The 22299-nt window shown below is 37.8% G+C and overlaps 1 protein-coding gene across 1 annotated transcript; it reads left to right on the top strand.

Annotated features, from left to right (window-relative positions):
• The first annotated feature begins 20 nt into the window (after positions 1-20).
• On the top strand, positions 21-902 carry LOC149165411 (uncharacterized). The gene has a single exon (XM_089429803.1). The coding sequence runs from the start codon at positions 21-23 to the stop codon at positions 900-902; it is 882 nt and encodes a 293-aa protein (XP_089285929.1).
• The last annotated feature ends 21397 nt before the right edge of the window (positions 903-22299 follow it).

The following is a 22299-nucleotide window of genomic DNA, read 5'->3' as shown; positions in this document are numbered from 1 at the left end:
AAGATCTCGGGGTTCCGGATATGGAGCTGTTTAAGGGCAATGCAGTGTCAGGGTTTGAGTTTGAGTGCCCATGTGAGCCTGTGGATCTGGAAAGGATTTTGGGGATTGCAGACATCAACACACTTACTGAGAAGGGCTGTGGGGTTAAGAAGCTGGGGCATGGATTGTACTATTCTAATGAGATTGACTGCGTTGGGCTGTGGGTATTGCCTGCTTTTGTGAATCATTCTTGTAGTCCTAATGCGGGGCGGTTACATGTTGGGGATAATGTGTTTATCCATGCTGCGAGGGACCTCAAGGCAGGGGAAGAGGTAACCTTCGCTTATTTTGATGTGCTGCTTCCAATGGGGACGAGGAGGGAACTCTGCAAGACATGGTCATTCGTGTGTCGGTGCCACCGGTGTGAATTGGAGCGGTCTCTAGAGGGGGATTTGAGGGGCATTGAGGACGACTTTGGGAGGATTTATAAGAAGGGCGGAGAGATGGAGATGACTAAATTGGCTCTGAAGCTGGAGCAAAAGCTTACACAGTTACAGGGGAGAGTTAAGGCCAAGGATAGGCAGCTGATTCGTGCTTCGTTCGCCAAGGCTTATTGGCCCATGTTTAGGTCTCCTGTGCTTCTGAAAAAATGGGGCAGGCAGATGCCTTGCATTGAGGGTGTTATTGATGCTGTTACTTGTGCATTGCCTGGGGATGAGACTGCCCTCTGTGCTGCTGCAACTATAGTGGATAAGTTGAAGGTGAGCAAGGGATTGACCCCATACAGAAAGGCCATGGATCGGGCTCTGCGGATATGTAAAGGACTGTACGGGAAACAAATGAAGAACAATGTGATGAAGGATTTGATAGATGCCCATGTCTATAACAGAGATATTATTGCTCCCAAGTCTTGCATATTTTAGCCTTTCTCGCTGGCTCGTATACATTTTCTTTTGAAATCTAGATTAGCCCAGTAACTTCATTCAAAATTTGTTACTATTCTTTTGTTCCTAGTCCAATCAGAGCTTTAACCTCTTTCGATTACCCAATTCAAAATTCTTATTTGTACAGAGGAACATCTCTTACCGTTTCTTATTCTTTTGTATATCACAATCCCTGATAGGACAACTAATTTGACCACTTTTGCTTCCCAATACAAAACTTGAAATACGAAGCACCTCATCTCCCTTTTCAAGCCCAATCCCTTTATCACATTTTAGTTGTTCTTTGAAAGCTGTGAGGGGAAAAAGAACACAGGAGAATTTCCCCAAACTATAAAGGTAATTTAAAGTTTCACAGATTCTGATTTTGATCTTGAGCTTCTGAAGCGTGGGGCTGAAACTCAACTCCGTCCTTGTTGGGCACCTACATTCACTATAGCTTGGAGTTTTATACCGTAGGTTGAAGGCATTTCATAGGTTGATGTTTCACTCGGAGGCATGGTATGGAGGTTTCAACATATGTTGAGATTAAAGAGTATCTGCATAGCAGGGGGTTTGTGACAGCAGGCATACTTTGTCCATTATTTTGACGGGCATATCAATGTTTTCTTTATCCCTTCTGAAGCAAAGTATGGGGTCAAAGACATTGTATCAAATCCATTTGATTGTATATCACAATATAATATTCTTTTAATTTTAAATAAAGGTGCTCCTTGTAGATTCATTCCATTTAATGGGGGAATTATTTGTCTTCAACTGATGCAAAAACATGGTATGTGAGATCTATACTGCATTTAATAATAATACGTGGTTTATATTTGCATGTTAAAATATGTTTAAGATTCTCTTCTCTGTCGGATAACTGGTTTTAGGATTTCAGATCAGTTTTTCTAAAATTTTATCATTAATGATAATCTGATAGAGAAATGTTTAGACTCTTGAGTGAGATTTCAGATGATCTATCATAGGATGCAGAATATTGGTTGGACTTGGGAAGACTTGAAACATGGGAGGGCTAGAGAGAAAACTGCAGCTGATCGTAGAGCTTAGCCCTAACAAGAAGATGCTTACACTGATTGGAGATGATAAAGAATCAAGAATCAAAACTTTTTCTGTCATAACATTTAAATGAAGGATATCTTCAACTTAACGGAATCAGTGTGTCTGAGATTTAAACTGCATAATGCATTTAATAAGAATGATTTATTTTTTCATGTCAAATACAATCAGTAATCTGTTGTCTGTCAAATGACTGGGTTTAGAATTTCAGATCAGTTTTCCTAAAATTTTATCATGAATGGGATTTCATATGGTCTAGCGTCTGACACAGAATATCTGTGTGACTTGAAAAACTTAAAGAAAACAGGAGCGTTTGATAGAATTGCAGCTGATCTTAAGTAGAGCTTATGCAAACAAAAAGACGCTGACTTTGGTTGTAGATATGACGAGGATCAAGAGTCAAGAAATTCTCTCTATAAATGGAGGAATTATTGTGCCTAAAGGCATTTTCTACGGTTCAATATGAATATGATGAAGATGTGTAATCTCTTTTATTCTCAACATAGAATTAACAAGAAATTATTTCAATGTTGGCCATTAATAAAATATTTTGATGAGCATTTTAAATAAACTATATATATAAAAGGAATAATTGAGAGTAAGACCATCATTACGGCTATGTACATTTTACATATAATATGAGAGGTGTTATCTAAGAAAAATGATATTTCAATTTCAACTATATGTATGTATGTGTGTAGAAAGTAAAAAAAATCTCATTACACTATAAATGTTTTATACGTCTTAGTATGAGAGAGATATATAAATGAATGCATCATATTTGAAAAATATATAGTAATAGCAAACAAATATTTCAAATATAATATTTCCATGCTTATATTAAATAAAATATTTCAATATATATAGTAAACTAACTTATATCCATCTGAGAGATCAAATATCTCAAGGTGTAAACCTCTTTTTGAGTGCAAAACTAGACGTAAGGTTTGTGACTTGAGAAATTTAATCCCTTGATAAATCTGAAGTTAAGATAGATCTAGACTGGTTTATCTTCAACTGATACAGAAATAGAATTTGTCAGATCTTATTCTCCATTTTATAAAAATACATGATTTTTTTACCGATTAAATATGTTGAAGATTTTATTTTATTGTCAAATATTGGTGTGACCTGAAAATCTTGAAAAATGAGAAATGGGAGGGCTTCAGAGAAAACTAAAGCCGATCTTAATTAGAGCTTTAGGCCTAACAAGAAGATGCTTACTTTAGTTGTACATATGATGGGGGTTAAGAGTTAAAAGGTTTTCTTTATCACACCATTTAAATGGAGGGATTATTATCTTTAAATGATGCAGAAACAGGGTATCTGAAATCTATATTGCATTTAATAAGAATACATAATTTATTTTTGCATGTTAAATAAGTTCAAGGTTTTATTCTCTGTCCAATGACTGGGCTTAGAAGTTAAGATCAGCTTTCCCAAAATTTCATCATTAACAGTAGATGGAGAAAATGTTCTCTTGTGAGATTTCAGATGATCTAGTGTTTGATGCAGACTTTGGTGTAATATTGGTGTGACCTGAAAATCTTGAAAAATAAGAAATGGGAGGGCTTCAGAGAAAAACTAAAGCCGATCTTAATTAGAGCTTTAGGCCTAACAAGAAGATGCTTACTTTAGTTGTACATATGATGGGGATTAAGAGTTAAAGGTTTTCTTTATCACACCATTTAAATGGAGGGATTATTATCTTTAAATGATGCAGAAACAGGGTATCTGAAATCCATATTGCATTTAATAAGAATACATAATTCATTTTTGTATGTTAAATAAGTTCAAGGTTTTATTCTCTGTCCAATGACTGGGCTTAGAATTTCACATTAGCTTTCCCAAAATTTCATCATTAATAGTAGATGGAGAAATGTTCTCTTGTGAGATTTCAGATGATCTAGTGTTTGATGCAGACTTTGGTGTGACTTAAACTTAAAATATGGAGGGCGGGGGGGGGTGTCGAACTTAGGCCTAGCAATAGTTGAGTTTGCCTGAGGATTCCTGCTGTGACAGAAACACATCTCTTTAATGCTGTGGATACTAGTTGTGAGATAGTTGCAGACCAGAAAAAGCTGGAGGTGGAGGAGAATTGTTTGAGAGTCTCTTTTTGAAGCCACCAACGATCAGCTCTGGAAGCGTCAGACCTTTGCCAAATACAGAAGCTCTGTTTTCTCTGATTTCATGAGCAACCATTATTGCTCAGGGCACTGCTGCTTGCTTCAGAATTTGGGAACAGGATGATGATCACGAAGATTGAGAAAAATCTTGCAGAGAGCTATAATTTTCAACCATAAATGATTAGTTGCATTGAATTTAGGAAGAACAAATGAATATTTAAAATGAGTTCCAGTTTCTACAGATCTTTATTAAAATATCAGAAAAACAAAAGTAGAAGAGGACAGGCAAGAGTATCATGCCCGATATCCCTAATTCGAAGAGTATTTTGTCAAAACCAATTGTTACACGAAATCCAGATAATGTTTTATCAAAGCCATAGCCATTGTTGAACGAAATTGAGAAAATATTTTGCCCTAATGGACGCGGAAGCCTTGAAAGCGAAAACATCAATAAAAACTGAATCAGTGGAGAAATTCGTCCTTTTATTTTTTGCCTGAAATTCGTCCTTGAGAGTTAGATTGATTAGTTGTGCAATGTTTATGGCAGCTTCTAAACGAGAAACTCAAGTTTTCTAAAGAAGTAACATAATCCCTTCAGCAACGTTTATGGCAGCTTCTAAAGGAGAAACTCAAGTTTTTTTAAAAGTGACATAATCTCTTCAGCAATATTACCCAATGAACATATTAGGTTTATATTCTACTAAACCTGAGTATGTATATATAGTTTAAGAAAAATTACAATAATATTTTAGCAACATTACTCAATCATCAATTTCGGCCTCTAAAATTTTGGTGTTTGGAATCTATTTGCAATAATTTTACAATAGTCAAATATTAATATATTTTTAGCAAAAATCACTTTGTTAAAAACATTATGCAAACATTAATATTGTATGTTAATGCAAATATTAATATTGTTATAGATTTTCAGTTAATTAGGTGAAAATAATAAGTTAAAAACTCTTTAACATGTCATTCCACACTCTTTCAATACACTCCTCCACTAGTATAAACTCTTTATTCAAAAATAAGTTTTTAGTTAATTAAATAATAATAATAATAATACGACGTTGACAAAATTCTGTTTTTAACTCAATATAGATTAATTGATTTATATAATATTTCATTTATTATCACAATAGTATAAAATATAATCCCTATCCCATCTTAAATTCAAATCTCATAATAACAAATTAAAAATAATAACCACAATTACGAAAATACAACAAAATACTAAACCAAAAAATACAAATAACATGAAATCTAGAATTATTGATAGTGATGAGCTTTACACAAAATTATTATGTTTACAATAATTTGTTTATTTATTTATTTTTGTTCTCTGGTTTCCTTACCATGTTTTGGAGCAACATACATGTTGTTTTTATTATGGTGGACAGATACTCATATTATTCTGTTGTTAATAGTTCTTTTATATGCAGCTCTTTTATTGGATGTGGACTAATGCCACTTGGTTGGTCTTCATGTCTGGAAGATATTTACTATATGTGGTCAATATGTACTAGTTTTTCAATATATAAATTTCAGCGTTTTTTTCACGCCGACAAAAAAATTCTTTATACAAAACTATTAAGATCTTTACACAACCAAAAGACGGTTTGCTAGATGCGTTTTATTGTTCCGTTATTTTGAATTACGATACAACAGATGTGAAGTACAAAGATATCATAGGCACTCGTTATTGTTAAAATTGAAAAAGATTATTTAAAAATATGGTTTAAACTCTGTTTGAATTTGATAATTTTAATTTAATTTTAATATTGATAATTTTAATTTAATGTTAATATTTTTTATTAAAATAGATGAATATTATTTAAAATATTTATATTTATTTATTTAAATAAAAAAATTAGTACAATTCAATGTTAATTGTTATTTTTTAAATAAATGTTATTTTATATTTTATGTAGCTTATTTTATTTTAATTTATTTGAATAATTTTATATTTTTAAAATGTAATTTAAAAATTGTAAAATAATTAAAATTATTTATTTAACATAATTTATTTTTGCATCTCAAATAAATTAATAATTAATTAATAAGAATACAATCCTTTTTAGCTATATACATTAGAATATAAAAAATATAGCGTTTTTGCATTTCTAAAACAATGATCCCAATTTAAAAAAATTAGTCCATATGGTAATCTTTAAAGTTCAAAAAATATTCTTGTTCCATACACAATATGATTCATCCATTAAAAAGACAAAGACCCAAAATCTCAAAACAAAGTGAAAATTTCAAAAATAGTGATCATGTATACAAGTAGAAGAGTGCCATTGTGAGCTTTCAAAGACCTTCCAAATTCCTCTTTATAGCTCAATACATTTAGATAAACCATCTATTTACTTGTTCTTGTCCCTGTAAACATATGCAAACAAACGTGATTGAAGACTAATTAAATGTTAGAATGCGAGAAACAAAGGTTGCATGGTGAAATTCCTCAAAGTGTTTTTTCCTTTCATCCACTAAATAACAAAGAGTAATTCTCTATATATTTAAATTTTAGTAACACCATTTTCTTGTGCCAATGTTAGCATTAGTTCGAGAGCCATTGATTCACATAAACTGCTTGTTTCTTGCCTTATTCCATCTATAAAAGAAAAATAGTGCTTGGAGGAAGGTTGGATAATTCCCTTAGCCCCACTTCTAAGGGAGAGGGTTCCTTGAGAGGCATCATTAAAGAAAGCTCGTGCCGTCTTTGTACACTAAATTTCCTTACATTTGGGAAAGACGACTAGAATATTTGAGATTTGGATAGCCCATTTCAAAGGTAAAGTATCGTTTTCCTCAAAGACTTTTGAACCCCTAGCCAACCACACTATCCAAGCAATAAAAAGAGGAGGAGATTTGCACTTCATAGTTTCCTTGTTCAAACACCACCTTTTGAGCATTTCCTCTACGGTATTCCTACTCCAAGCATTTTTAGTCTTGCAAATCCTTTTATTTCCAACCAAACTTGCTTTGTAAAAGTGTAAGACATAATGAGATGTTGGTTAGATTCATTATTATGACTATAGAGACAACACCACCCTAGACCTACAAATCTTATTTTTTGCATTGTTATGGCTACAAAGACAACATCATCTTGGACATACAAACTTTATTTTCTATAACATATCCTAGGCAAGCACTTTGTTATTCAAAAGGAGCCACATAAAATTTTTGGATATGTTGGACATTTAAGTCTCCAAATTTGTTTCCATCACCGGATCTATGAATTGTCATTTCCCTCGACTACAAGCATTATGTATCCTATGTGAAAATTCCTTGAACGTAACAACTGGAGTTTAATTTTCCAACTATTAGTAGTTTGTTTGTCTTCTGAATTATTATTCGACAAATAATGATTAAATCACTGATGCATTCTTCACAATAGAATGACGCGAAAAATAAAATGCGGAACTGAGAAATAGATGCACACACACAAAAAATTGGCATCATTATTTTTGGACAATTGTCCCTGGAAAAACCTTGAAGGGAAAACTAATGCAGGAGATGGGGGTTTTATTATTATGCAACAAAAATAAAGAATTACAACTGCTAGCTAATCTAATATACTAGGAAAATCCTTTTCTCTCATAACAACTCAATCTGGCCCTCTTTGGCAAACCCGCACTTCCCTGGCAATTTACATTGTCTGGATGGAAATGCACACTGCTTGTTCCATAAATTCATTCAACCTCTGGGAACCCTTCCTAGTAAGTCGTCTTGCCTCCCTCTACCTCCTAGAAATAGATTCGACCTCTAGCACCTAAAACGAAGTGTCCTCTTGAAACTAACACTGGGAATCTGGCTAACTCGCACTATAGAATACAACCTCCGCTGTTGGATAATTTGACCTCCTGTCCTAACCTTGAACCACTGGAAATCCTCCTGAGAATTTCTCTGGAAATTCCCATTGTTGCAAACCCCACTACAATCTCTTCCCTAGCTTCAACTGTGCCATTGTTGAATACTGCAAACTGTGTAAGTCGATCTGCTCAAACGCACTCAATAACCACTAGTAGAAAATGAGAGATTAGTGATTACGCAGCTAAAACATTAGTCACCAAAATTATTTCAAGTGAATTACAACTAAATTTGAGCAATTTTAAGTGACCCAATTAAAAACGACTAATTTAGTCTAGGGATAAAATATATGATTAGATAATAAGAGACCCAACTAAAAGTGACTAACTTAAAAATCTAGTCAAGGACTAAAATATATGGCTAGATAATAAGTGACAAAATTAAAAATGATTAACATAAATGACTACTAAAGTCCAAGAATAAAAATATGACCAACCAACAAGTACAACAAGTATATGAATTAGTCATTTATGCTAGTCATTTTTAATTGTCACTCTAGAAATGGAAAATTGCAATTTTGATACCAAAGTGTTACATTTCACTAAATTTTAACAATCGAGTCTCTGAATCCATCTACAGTGTTAAAATTTATGGGGTCTCTAAATGTGTCTGCAATGCTAAAATTTAGATTGATGGACTCAATGACCCCCTTAAAAGGGTCTATGAATCCATCTATAATTCTAAAACTATAACAATTTTATACGATATAGAGTATAATTTTACAATATACAATAGTTTTATACTTCCTTTGAGAGGAGAAACAAGAAAGAGAGTTTGAAACTAATATAGAAGGGTTTTAAGGGTTTTTGTTCCTCACATCTTAGAGAGACGACACACTATTGTTTGTGGGGTTTTTGTGGTGTTGTTACATGCCATGGTTGACTATTGCACTAGATTCATAGAGACAATGATTTTATTAATTTGAATTCAAAGTATTTTGATTTAAACTTGGTCAATTAATATAAATCTAGATTACTCTAAAGCCATATTATTCTTAAAATAAATCTATGAATAGTCTTGTTTAAATGATGGTGGTGGTGGCTACGTGGGGATGATCGTCCTCATGTGGGAGTTTCAGAGTGTACACCCACCTTGGGAAGTATTCTCTATTACAAATTAATAATAAAAACTTATAATTTATGTCTGTCTTCATTTTATTTTCTTTTTCCATGGCTTAGCATTGGGGAACGTCGAAAGAAAGAAATCACCCTACCTATCAACCTAGAGACAAGAGTGAGGTTGTTGGTACAATGTCAATGCAACATTATATACTCATTTAAAAACACCACATAAATTAATCTTTTCAAAAACTTAACATGTCACTTTATAAAATTTAAATCTAGATAGAAAGGATAACTATTCCACTAACCACCAAAACTAATTCTAATCAACAATTTTGTATTCCTATTCGCTATTTTAAATTAATAATAAAAAATTAAATGGTTTCTTTTAACACTCAAATTTCATACCCACAAAACAATTTCTCTCCAAAATTAAATGAAGGTCTCTCCAATTTCGACAAAAAATTGTAAAAAAATAAAATAAAAGTTCTAAACCCTAGGGGAGAGGAAGAGAAGAAGGAAAGAGAAGGGTGAAAGGCTTGCTCATTTGACAAATTGAGGATTGGTTGTTGTTTCTCAACATACTAACATTATAAGAGAGTATTATATCCATAGAATCTTCTAATCATGCTTAGAATAGAAGTGAAAGTGCATACCCTGAGAGGGGAAAAATAATTATTTGGTGGGCTATAATATCTATATATATATATATATATATATATATATATATATATAGATAGATATATATCTATGAAGTTGGTTGTGGGTGGGGAGAGAACGTAGAGCATGGGGGGAGGGAGATGTTATTGATCTGCTTTGGAAAAATATTTCTATCTGCATTTGCTACTGATCCACAATTATTATATAGAAAGGGGAATTTGCCCCTGATATTTTCTTATAAAGGTCCAATTTCTCAATCCAAACCCAGGGTCTCTAAGTAAGCTCTGAATCAATCACCCTTATTATTTAAGTCAAGGGGTCTGAAACACTGTGGTATATCACTGAACTGTAGCTCCTTTATGGCACCAAACTATAGTCTTATTATTGCACCGTACTGTGGCTTCTTCATAGCACTAAACTGTCATATATATATACCCTTGTTCAAAGCAATGTTTCTCTGCTGAAGCACCGATACCTTCTCTTAGAAATCCAAACTGTTATTTTTGTGATTAGCCCTAAACAAATCCTCACTATCCCTTCATCTATTCTTCGAGCTCCATCCGAACTTGTCTCTTTTCTATGATCCGAATTTCAGAGAGATCCGAGCTTGACTGACCATGGAAATGTGAATACCCTACACACCTATATATAGTGGTTGTCCCATATAAAGTGTTGACACCTAATCATAGGGATTGGGTGAACAACTGTAATTAGTGTAAATAAATAATAGAGGAAATGGAGAGTCATCGGGAGATGAAACTGAAAAGTCACTCCCTCTTGTATATAATAATGAACAACCTAAATGAATAATACAATCTCATTTTTGAGGAGTTACCTCCTAGCCTGACATGGTATTAGAGCCAGCTCTATTTTTAGCATTCCTGCCCTTGTAACTCCCTTCTGTCTATTCTGCCCATGTTCTGCATTTCTGCAGCTTGACACATCTGCCTTCTGCGAGCACAAATTCCTCAACCTCTCATCAATGAACCGAACCTCTCTTCGTTAACGCTTCAAGCTTCAGCTAGATTCCTCTCACGAGCCCCTTTTTTGAATACATTTCATCAAATGCAACAATTTTGTTTTTGAGACGTTTGGAGGGAATAATGGCAACTTCCTCAACAATTATCTTGTTGGTATGGACGTCGAGTGTCATACGAGAGTAGTACCTCTCTATTATCTGTCGAGAGGATTTCTTAACACTGTGTATGGTTGAGAGCGCGGGGAGGCATAGCAACTGGTGGGAACGCAGCCTCAACTTGCATTTCTCACTGTATATTAGCGTCTCTCACACGTAGCCAGGCTTGCAGCGTCTCATGGACAAGTTCTAATAGCAAGGCAACATTGCTGCCTGTAAACGTTGTTGTCAACATTGCTGCCTATAAAAGCCGCTCCATACCTCCCACGCTACGCTGCTCCTCCCATGTTGGAAGTTGCTTCGCTCGCCCCCTCCGCTACACATATATCTGACCCATTCCACTCCACATTGCCTGTAAACGCTGACCATACCTCTCCACGCTGCATGTATGTAAACGTTGGTAGCTCCTATATGTTGGCTCCTTTACATACGCTGCTCCCTCCCTCGTAGACCTCCAATAAGCGTTCCCTCCCTCACGTTGTGTGATAATATCTCCACATACTTCTGTTATGATTTTTCTGAAAAACAAATCGAATTATCTAAGGTGGGAATCTTTAAGATTTTTAATGATTTGTTGTGATATCACATTTTTTTATATATCTCATTGCGCCTCCCTCATATATACCTCTGTTATATACATTAGAATTGTTTTTTTTACAACCAGAAGTGCAATTTCTTACAGTGTATTGGCAGCAGAAGTACATTTTTTTTTACAGTACACAGATTTTTAAAATGCATTCATTGATATCTATTGTGGGAGTGGTTCTCACCGACAAGGAAAATTATCTTGAGTGGTCTCGGAAAATCAAACAAACTCTCATTTTTAATGAGTTGTGGAAAGGATTGTGTGTTGGAGACGGAGACAAAGAGCTAGAACAACCTACCTCAAACAAGGAATTCGTCATTTGGGAAAATAAGAATAGCAAGGCTTATGCATTGATTGCAGCATCAATAAATGAAGAGGTGAGTCACCATATTTTTCCATTTTCAAATGCTTTCGAAGCCTTACAAAAACTGAAGGAACTCTATGACTCACACTCTGCACTTGAAGTTGTTCAACTCATGATTAAATTGTTCACCCTTGAATTACAAAATGATGATCCTCTTGCTCTTGCATCAGAAGTAAAATCTATTATGCATGATATCAAAGTCACTAATGTTGAACTGGACATTCCTCTGATAGCCCTTCTCAAGGCACTTTATCCCACTTACTTAAATTATCTTGAGTCATTGCAAGCAAATGGAAACCTCAAAGATATTACCTTTGAATCCCTTGTGAAAAATTTTGCTGAAAGAGAGAAAGCTTTTGGGAAGAAGACAGCTCCTTAGTCTTCTAAAGAGGTTGTGTGTCTTGCACATAGATAGAAGAATCTTGCTCAAGATTCTTCCAGAGGAAGAGGTGGTTGAAGAGGAAGAGGAAGAGGAAGAAATTTTAGAGGTAGGGGGGCATACACTCTCAAGGAGAAAAGTCTGATTTGCATTGCATACACTACAAAAGAGATGAATCACATGATGCATCCAGTACATGCAAGTTGCCTTGGGACAGAATTAAGCAGGAAAGAAACCAACCCAAAGGTAAAATTAATGACAAAGAGAAAGGTAAAGCACCTGAATCCATTCACTATGTTGTGGCACACTGTATTATTGGAGTAAATGAAGACTTATTTAATGCTTCACTTGCTTCTTGGAAAAATGATTGGTTGATTGATTCAGGAGCAACTTGCCACATGACTTTTAGAAGATATTTTTTTGAATAATTTACTGACAATGCTGATGGAGCAGTATACTTTGCAGACAAATCAAAACTCAAGCCATCAGGGCTTGGTACAATTAGGCTTAAATTGCTTGGTCTTCCAGACTTTCTTCTACATCATGTTTTATATCTCCTGTAACTGAGGAGAAACTCATTGTCCTTGGTCCACATCCGCCAGCAAGGACACTCTATTCATATGTTTGATGGCAAGATTGAGGTGAGAAAAACATCAGACCACTCACTTGTCATGATGGGGATAGAAGAAGAAAGGCTTCTCAAGTTGCAGGGTACCTCTGCTCGTGCACAAAATTTCTCATACAATTCTCATTATGAATAAGGTACATTTCCATCAAGTTTATTATGGCATGCTAGATTTGGACACTTGAACTATGACAACCTTCACTTTTTCAAGAAAAATGGTGTTACTAGTTTGCCTACAATTCCTAGGACAATCTTAAATATGGTGTGCTCCATGATGTTTTTAAAAAATGTAAAATTGATGTTTTGGGATGATGCAGTTATACGTGCTGTATATGTAAAGAATAGATGTCCATCTAATGCTATTAGAAACAAGACTCCTTATGAAATGTGGTATGGGCACATTCCTTTGGTAAAGCATCTCAGGGTCTTTGGTTCCACATGTTATGCCTTGATACCAAAGGTACATAGAAACAAACTTGGTGCAAGAAGTCGTAAGTGTATCTTCCTGGGGTATTCAAACACCTCCAAAGCATACAATCTCTATGATGAAGTCAATAAAAAATTTGTTGTATATAGATATGTAATATTTCTTGAATCATCCAAAACTGAAAATTTTGTTGAGCGACAACTTGATCGCTTGGACAAATTCGAAAACGCAAAATCATTTCAAGAATTTGATAATCAGATTCCACATCTTGAAGGAGGGATTCCTATACTAGATAAACCTGTGGAATCTTCTTCTGAAGCACTCTCTCCCCCGCATGAAACTCCAATAATGGATGATACTTTGAGTGATGTGATTGACAAAATTGGGAGACTCAATCTTGATTCAGTCCCAACTCAATCAACGGAGCAGCCTGGACCATCTTAGAAAGGTCCCCCAAAGTGGCTGACAAAGACACTTGAAAGTGTTCATCCTGATGAGGTTGGAAAGATAGGAACTAGAAATTCAACCTGACAAAATGGAGGTGATGTAGATGACTCTGATTCACCTGTTGATATGGATGTTTCTTATGATTGTGAATTGAATTTGTCTACATATTTTAAACCAACTTCCTTCAAAGAAGTTGCTTCTCATGATGAATGGAAAGAAGCAATGCAAAAGGAGTATGATGCCTTGATAAAGAATGGCACTTGGAAGCTGGTTGATCCTCCATTGGGAACCAAACCAATTGGCTACAAGTGGGTCTACAAGAACAAGTATAAAGTTGATGGCTCACTTGACAAGCACAATGCTAGGTTTGTGGAAAAAGGTTTTGCACAGAAGGAAGGGGTTGATTATGAGGAGAATTTTTCCCCCACAGCAAAATGGGCTACCATCCAGACACTCTTTTCCCTAGCAGCTCAGAACGGTTGGAAAGTCCATCAAATGGATGTAAAAACGGCTTTCTTGAATGGAGATCTAAAAGAGAATGTTTTTATGTCCCAGCCTAAAGGATTTGCTGTGAAAGGACATGCACATAAAGTATGCAAACTTGTGAAATCCTTGTATGGCCTCAAACAAGCACCACGAGCCTGGTATGAAAAACTAACAAAGCATCTTCTAAAACTCAATTTCAAACATTATGATCTCGATGATGCAACTTTGTTTGTCAAGAAAGTTGGAAAAACAATTGTATATCTTGTGGTATATGTAGATGATATTTTGATGATAGGGAACAATGAGAGCTACATTGCATCCATAAAGAAGGAATTGAGGAAAGGCTTTGAAATGATTGATTTGGGCTATGTTCATTACTATCTTGGTATTGAAGTAACTCAACATCCAAAGTCCATATTCCTTTCTCAAAATAAGTATGTTGGAGATCTGTTGAATAAGTTTGGCATGACCGAATGCAATCCTCTGACTACTCCAATGGAACAAAACTTAAAACTCACATCCATTGAAGGAAAAGAATTTGAGGATGCAACAAAGTATAGACAGCTTGTAGGAAGTCTCAACTACCTGACTACTACCAGACCAGACATTTCATTTGCTGATGGAATCCTCTCCAAGTTTATGCAAAAGCCTTATGAGGGACATTGGTCTGCTACAAAAAGAGTTCTAAAGTACTTGAAGGTAACTCAAGACTTTGGACTCAAGTATACACAGGTGGGCGACTTTAGCTTGATTGGATACTCTGATTCAGACTTCGATGGAGACAAAGAAACTGGGGTACCTACTTTGGGTTATGCTAAGAGTCTTGGATCAGGAGTTATCTCCTGGAGATCACATAAACAATTAGTTCCAATAGATTCCACAATAGAGGCAAGATATGTGGCAGCAATTGAGGCAACAAAAGAAATTGTGTGGCTCAGGAAAATTCTGGAAGATTTGTAGGTAAAACAAGTACAATTGACTCCACTCATGATTGACAATACCTCAGAAATAAAGTTGGCCAAGAACCCTGATGAGCCTTGAAATGGGTAACTTATTGGGCTCATTTTGCCTAATTGTCCTTGTTCAAACCTCCATTTTTCATATATTATGCATGCTTTTTTAGTATGTTTATGTTATTTGAACGAATAAGGGTGGTCACTCTACCAAGGAGGCTAATACGTGGTTATTTCAGGTTTTTTGGACAAATTTTGGAGCAAAACCAAGCAATTATGGGCCAGGTGACAGCCAAGCTTGAGGTGAGGATTTGTAGGGGGGTTGTCTCTAGCATTAAATGGCCCTTCCTCAAAATCTCCACCCTCAACTCCGAGCTCAACAGGCCACCAAAACGAATCCTAAAGGTAGCCAAGCAGCTTTGGGAAGAGTGACTGTTTACTAACAGTTGGAACAACCGAGTCCCTTGAATTTAGGAGGGCTGCTAGGTCCCTCGTAGTGTATAAATAGGAAGGCCTCAGCCTTCGTAGTTTACTTTTGGAACTGTTGGTATTTGCACTATAGTGTTGTCATTTTCTCAGCTCGTTTTCTTGTATCTACTGCTGTATAACTTTCTTGTGATGATTATTTTTGAGTAATGAAAGGCAACTTTACTTGGCATCAGATCTGAGTTCTTTATAGGAGCCTGCAGCTCTTGGGGTTGGGCCCAACCCGAGTGCCAAGGCCTCCTTTATGTATTTGCAAAATCATTTCTGTTAAGTAGATTAAATCTTGCTGATTAACTAGGTCACTGTTGATGATTAGAAAGAATTTTGATGTTCAGATTGAGTTGATAGGTTATTAACAGGGAAAAGCTTCAGAAAAGGGCCATCAAGCACCTCTGATTTCACCTCTCCCTCAGTGGGATCAGGAGCTGGGATCAAGGTGACCTTGCTACCCACAAAAACACTGACTTTGCTTTGCCATGCAATCATTAGTGTTTGATTTTCATTTCCAAAAGTTGGGTACATGTTCAGATTCTTGATTGCTTAGCTACATAGTTAATATACATGGTTTCCTTGTGAGTAAAACTTATGTTCATCCTCTTTACTGTTAGCCAGATCAGATTAGGTCAACGTAACTAGGTCTTAGATTTTACAAGTCTTCGTTGGTTCAGTCGGAAAAACAACTTGCAGAGCACCTATACAACTTCTCTATCTGCCCATACTCCATCAATCTCATCTGCTCCATCCCCTAATTCGGATTCTTGCCTCAAGTTTGCCATTTGCTCACATAACCCTAATTTTTGTGCAACATTGCTTCATTCCTCCTTGGACTAATCCAGCCATCTACATCTTTCCTCAACTCCATCCACCAAGTCCTGGACCACCTCAAACCCTTATCCTACCTCCATACTCACTCCTGCACCTTTCTCTCTCCATCCATCCTCCAAAATCCCATTTCTAAACAACCTGTAGAAAATTACAGACATCATGTAGAAAATTACAGACATCCTGTAGAACCCCTGCAGACTTCATGTAGAGGCTCACGAATGAGGTTTCTTGATATCCAAACTCTGTGAAACTCTCTGGAAGGGTGTTAGGGACCCCTTAGGCCCTCTCTGAACCTTCCCGACCTCCTCCAAGCATTTCCTCTCACCAATCCACCTCTGCACAGTCAAAAATAGTCAAATCGCATGCATGATAATTCTGGCAACTTATTCAAAAATACAAAAAGATGTTTTTTTTTTTTCCCAGATGTTACTGTAGAAGTAGCTTAGATACATGTATTTACCTTCCTAGAAGTCAATGGCATCTCTTTCAGTAGCTTGCATCCTCTTTCTTGCATCAGTAGGGCTAGCTGGTAAAATTAGGGTTTGCTAGGGTTTACGTTTCCTTTCAGCTTTCTAGTTTCCTTCTGCAAGTAGATCAGCCTTCTTTGAGTTAGATTTCATCCATCAGTTAAAAAGCTTCTTCTCAGAGCTCATAGAAGTTGGCTTAAGCTCCTAGCAGACTTGTGCCAGCTGACCAAGTGACAGTTGCGGAAAAAGCTAGTACTTGTGCATACAGCACTGACGCTTCCAAGTTTGTTACGAACTACCGGGTTGATAAAAGTAAAGAAGGGAGTCCTAGGAGTTGTAGCAGTATTGCTGCAATACTGGACCCCACCATCTTTTTGGCACCGTTGCCGGGGAAGCGTCAGAGTATTTGTGATTGCTTCTTTTCTTCTATTCTCCTACTCTAACCTTCTGCTAAGTAGTTTATTTCAATCCCATTCTAAAATTTCATTTTTCCAAAAGTAAATTAGAGATTTCTTGCTTTCATAGATTAGCCTTTCAATTCCGCAATTTCAATTCTACAAGTGTAAAATAGAATTCCAATTCTGCAAGCGTAGTTTAGCATTTCATTCTCGCGATTTGATTTCAACAAAATAGATTAGTCCTTTCCTGCTTTCATTTCAATTCCGCATTTTCATTTCTGCAAGATAGATTTTAGTTAGTTGCAATTCCATCTGTTTCAGTTTTGCAGGTACAAGCAGAAAAAAGAAAAGCAACAAAAAATCTTTTCATGCCTCATAGGAACAGAGATAATACCAGAAAATTCCTACCCAACACCCCCACCACCTCACTGAGTCACCCTTCTCTCTTCTTTGGTGGTAGTGACCCAGAAGAACCCATAGGTGAACCTGCTGAGATATACAAAAATCCTATAACAGAAGAAGAGCAAGAACACATTCCTTTCGAGACCATGGCTGAAAACAGAAATGGTAGAGACGATGATGAGAGAATAGAAGGTACCTTCCCTATCCGAGAGACCAATGGGGACATGAAGATGAAGAACATAAGTCCCTCAGCCTTACCTCATTTCCATGGATTGACCACTGAAGACCCTGATACCTTCCTGTTTGAGTTTTCTGTCCTTTGTCGAACTTATGACTATGCAGAAGACGAGAAAAAGTTGAAACTCTTTCCCTCTACCCTCAAGGATGCAGCATTACGCTGGTTCATGGGGTTACCTGGAAACAGTATCACCACTTGGGCTCAAATGCAGCAAGCCTTTAACAACAAATACCGGGACTATTGTAGGTCAAAGGAAACAAAGGGAGAAATCTTTCGGATGACCATGGGAAATGATGAGTCTTTAGAAGACTACGAGGAAAGGTTCCAACTTAGCTATAAACGGGCCAGGTGCACACTTGACCCTGAATCTCTAAAGCTGGTTCTGCTCCGAGGAGTCCCTGAAGACCTTCTAGATACCCTTCACATGCTACTATGCAGAAGACGAGCAAAAGTTGAAACTCTTTCCCTCTACCCTCAAGGATGCAGCATTACACTGGTTCACGGGGTTACCTGGAAACAGTATCACCACTTGGGCTCAGATGCAGCAAGCCTTTAACAACAAATATCGGGACTACTGTAGGTCAAAGGAAACAAAGGGAGAAATCTTTCGGATGACCATGGGAAATGATGAGTCTTTAGAAGACTATGAGGAAAGGTTCCAACTTAGCTATAAACAGGCCAGGTGCACACTTGACCCTGAATCTCTAAAGCTGGTTCTGCTCCGAGGAGTCCCTGAAGACCTTCTAGATACCCTTCACATGCTAGCTGGAGGAGACATCTACCAACTACCTTATGAGGACATAAAGACTGTGTTTAGAAACCACTCTAGGGCAGCCCGGAAAAGAGGTAGGGGGAATCCACTTTCAGCTAGTACTACCTTCTCCAAGCATGAGTTTGCTAATCAGATGGAAGACCTCAAAAGTGAGATGAGACAGACCATTTCCATGCAACTCGATACCTTCCGAATCCAACAAAAGAAAGAGGAAGCTAAGAGGGCTTTGGCCATTTTTTTTCCTAGATGTACGAGGAAGCACCCTAAGAACAAGTGTCCATTGCACTCAGTAGAGGTATGTTTCATTTGTGAGGAAAAACACCCCACGAACCAATGCCCAACCTTGCTTGGATTTAAAGCCATGTACCAAGGGACTGAGGCAACCACTGAACCTCTCTACTTCCTCAACCAAAGGAGGCCGCATGGGCCCAGACCTTACCACCAGGGGATGCAAGGGACATCCCAAGCTTATTATAGCCCCAACCAATCTGCTCACATGCCTTATTGGGGTCCCCCTGCTCATCCTTCCTGGTCTGCACCTCCTTTGTGGTCTTATCCACCTCAATACCATACTCAACCCATTGCTCATTCGTTTCACTCACATGTCCAGCCAAAACCTCAGTGGAATGAACCTCAACCGGGGTGGAGGCTCCAATACAACTCTCCTACCACCATTCTGCCTCCACCATCGGCTCAGCCACAACCATTGCCTCCTGCTCCTCCAAGACAACCCCAGATTCCTGCTCAACCGAACTCGAACCCCAACAACCGATAGGCCCAACAGGTATACACTAGGGAGACAACATGCCCTACCTATGCTGTGGAGATCCAGGAGATCAACCTGTGATCCGGGAAGACCCTTCCAGATCGCCAACCTCCTCCCCTAGAGGACGAGGAAGAGAAACAGGAAAGTGAACCCAAAGCCATTCCACCCTTTCCTGAGCGACTAACACTAACCACACAACCAAACCCAGAGGAGACTGAACTTCTGGGAGAACTTAAACAATTGTGTGTGAAAATACCACTTCTCCAGGCCATAAAAGATGTACCGATATACAACAAATTGATTAAGGAGAAGTGTTTCAGGCACCCAGGCAGGCGAAAGAGAGATGCCTCGACTATCAATGTCATAGGACAACTATCCGATCTAATGTTGGGGCAAGTAATCTGTCTAAAGTGTTTGGACCCTGGGAGTCCTATAGTCGATGTCCACATCAATGGCACCATTATCCCCCATACCTTGATTGATCTAGGGGCTTCCATTAATGTGATGACCAGGGACACCATGCTTAAACTCAACCTTCAGAGTTCCTTAAGAAAGACCTCGACAGTCCTGCAGTTGGCAGATCGCTCCACCGTGACTCCCGAAGGGATTGTGGAAGATGTCTTGGTCTCTGTTGACTCTTGGGAGTACCCTGTGGAATTCTTGGTCCTTCAGCCAAAGGCAAAGCTCACAGGATGCCCCCTCATTTTGGGAAGGCCTTGGTTAGCCACTGCAGATGCTTACATCAGTTGCCGAGCTGAAAGCATGACCATCAAGAATGGGCCTATGTCCAAGCAGCTAGTCCTATACCCTCCTGCCCAACCTTTGCTAGAGCATGACTTACCACTCTGGTTGGAAGAAGGAGATGAGGATGAGGTCTACTGTGCACCATTGTGCATAGTAGAAACCACTAGGGGAGGCCCTCAAACCGAGGATGATTTGATTGAGACTTTGATTCAAAATCCACCTCCCAGTGCACTGTCCTTAGAGGAATTGGTGGAAGATACCCAAGCCAGCACCTTAGTGGACCTCTGTGTGACTGATCCGGCCTCTCCTAGAGTTAAGAATGTGGGGTTTGGTCCCGAAAGAACTTTAAAGATTAGCTCCTCCCTATCTCCTTCCCAGGAGAAGGAACTGTGTAGCTTACTGAACAATCATTTAGATGCTTTCGATTGGAGCTATAAGGAGATGAAAGGAGTCCATCCTTCGATTTATACCCATCACATTTACATTAAAGAAGATTGTAAACCAGTCAGGCAGCCTCAGAGGAGAATGAATCCAGCCCTTAAAGACATTGTCAAAGAAGAATTGTAAAAATTGTTGGATGCAGGATTCATCTACCCTATCTCTGATAGTGAGTGGGTCTGACCTCTAGTGCTTGTGCCCAAGAAGAACGGGAAGTGGAGAATCTGTGTAGATTACCGAGAACTTAACAAAGCCACCAAGAAAGACCATTTCCCTTTGCCTTTCATAGATCAAGTGTTGGATGGACTGGCAGGGAAGAAGTTCTTCTCTTTCCTAGGTGGGTTCAACGGGTATAATCAGATCCAAATAAGCCTGGAGGACCAAGATAAAACCACCTTCACTTGTCCATGGGGTACCTTTGCTTACCGAGTCCTTCCCTTTGGGCTATGCAACACTCCTGCCACTTTCTAGAGAGCAGTATTGAGCATCTTTTCTGAGTTGGTCCATGATTCGGTAGAAATCTATATGGATGACTTTACTCCTTATGGGTCCAACTTCCAAGAAGCATTGACTAATCTGGGAAAGGTTCTAACCAAATGCATTAAGATGAACCTGTCCCTCAGTCCCAAAAAATGTGAATTCCTGATGACTGAAGGGACTGTGCTAGGTCATACCATTTCTCGGCAAGGGTTACAGGTGGATCCTAACAAGATTGCTATCATTCAAAAGGTCCCACATCCTCAAAAGGTAAGAGATGTTCGGAGTTTCCTAGGCTTAGCAGGATATTATCGAAGATTCATTAAAGATTTTAGTAAGCTAGCCTCGCCATTGTTTGGCCTCTTAGGGAAGGATGTTGAGTTCAAATGGACTGACGATTGTCAGGGGGCACTGGAGGAGTTGAAAGATAAGCTGGTGTCCGCCCCGATCTTGAGAGGTCCAAACTGGGCCCTACCTTTCCACATCCACACTGATGCCTCGAACAAAGCCATAGGGGCAGCCTTAGGACAAGTTGAGGAGAAACTGCCATATGCCATATACTTCATCAGCAAAAACCTGTCCAAGGTAGAAATGAACTATATTGTAACCGAGAAAGAGTTCCTAGCTGTAGTCCATTCCCTAAACAAGTTCAGACACTACATCACTGGTTATCAAACATTTGTACACACTAATCATGCTGCGATTAGGTATTTAATGAATAAGCATGATGTCAATGCTCGTATCATTAGATGGTTACTTTTGTTGCAGCAATTTGATTTGACTATTGTCGACAAGCCAGGTAAGGAAAATGTTGTTGCTGACTTCTTATCTAGATTGGATTTGCCTGCAAGTGAAGCAGGAACAGTGGATGACCAGATGCCAGATGAAAATCTGTTTGCTATCTCAGTACTCTCTCCATGGTTTACTAATATAGAAAATTACTTGGTCTCAACACAGTTCCCTCCGCATCTATCCTCAAAGGAGAAGAACAGAATTATAAGGAAGAGTGCCCCGTTCACTTGGATCGGGGGCAACCTGTTTAAACTTGGCCCAGATCAGATCTTGAGGCGTTGTGTTAGGGAGGAGGAAGTCTTTGACATCCTCCTAACCTGTCATGACGGACCTTGTGGAGGCCACTTTGCAGCAAAAAGGACTGCCTTCAAAATTCTACAGGCAGGCTACTAT

The sequence above is a fragment of the Pinus tabuliformis genome, chromosome 5_1 (assembly GCF_031772625.1).
Source record: "Pinus tabuliformis cultivar Carrire ecotype Pingquan chromosome 5_1, CPIR1, whole genome shotgun sequence".
NCBI lineage: Eukaryota > Viridiplantae > Streptophyta > Pinopsida > Pinales > Pinaceae > Pinus > Pinus tabuliformis.
This window is presented reverse-complemented; position numbering and strand designations above follow the sequence as displayed.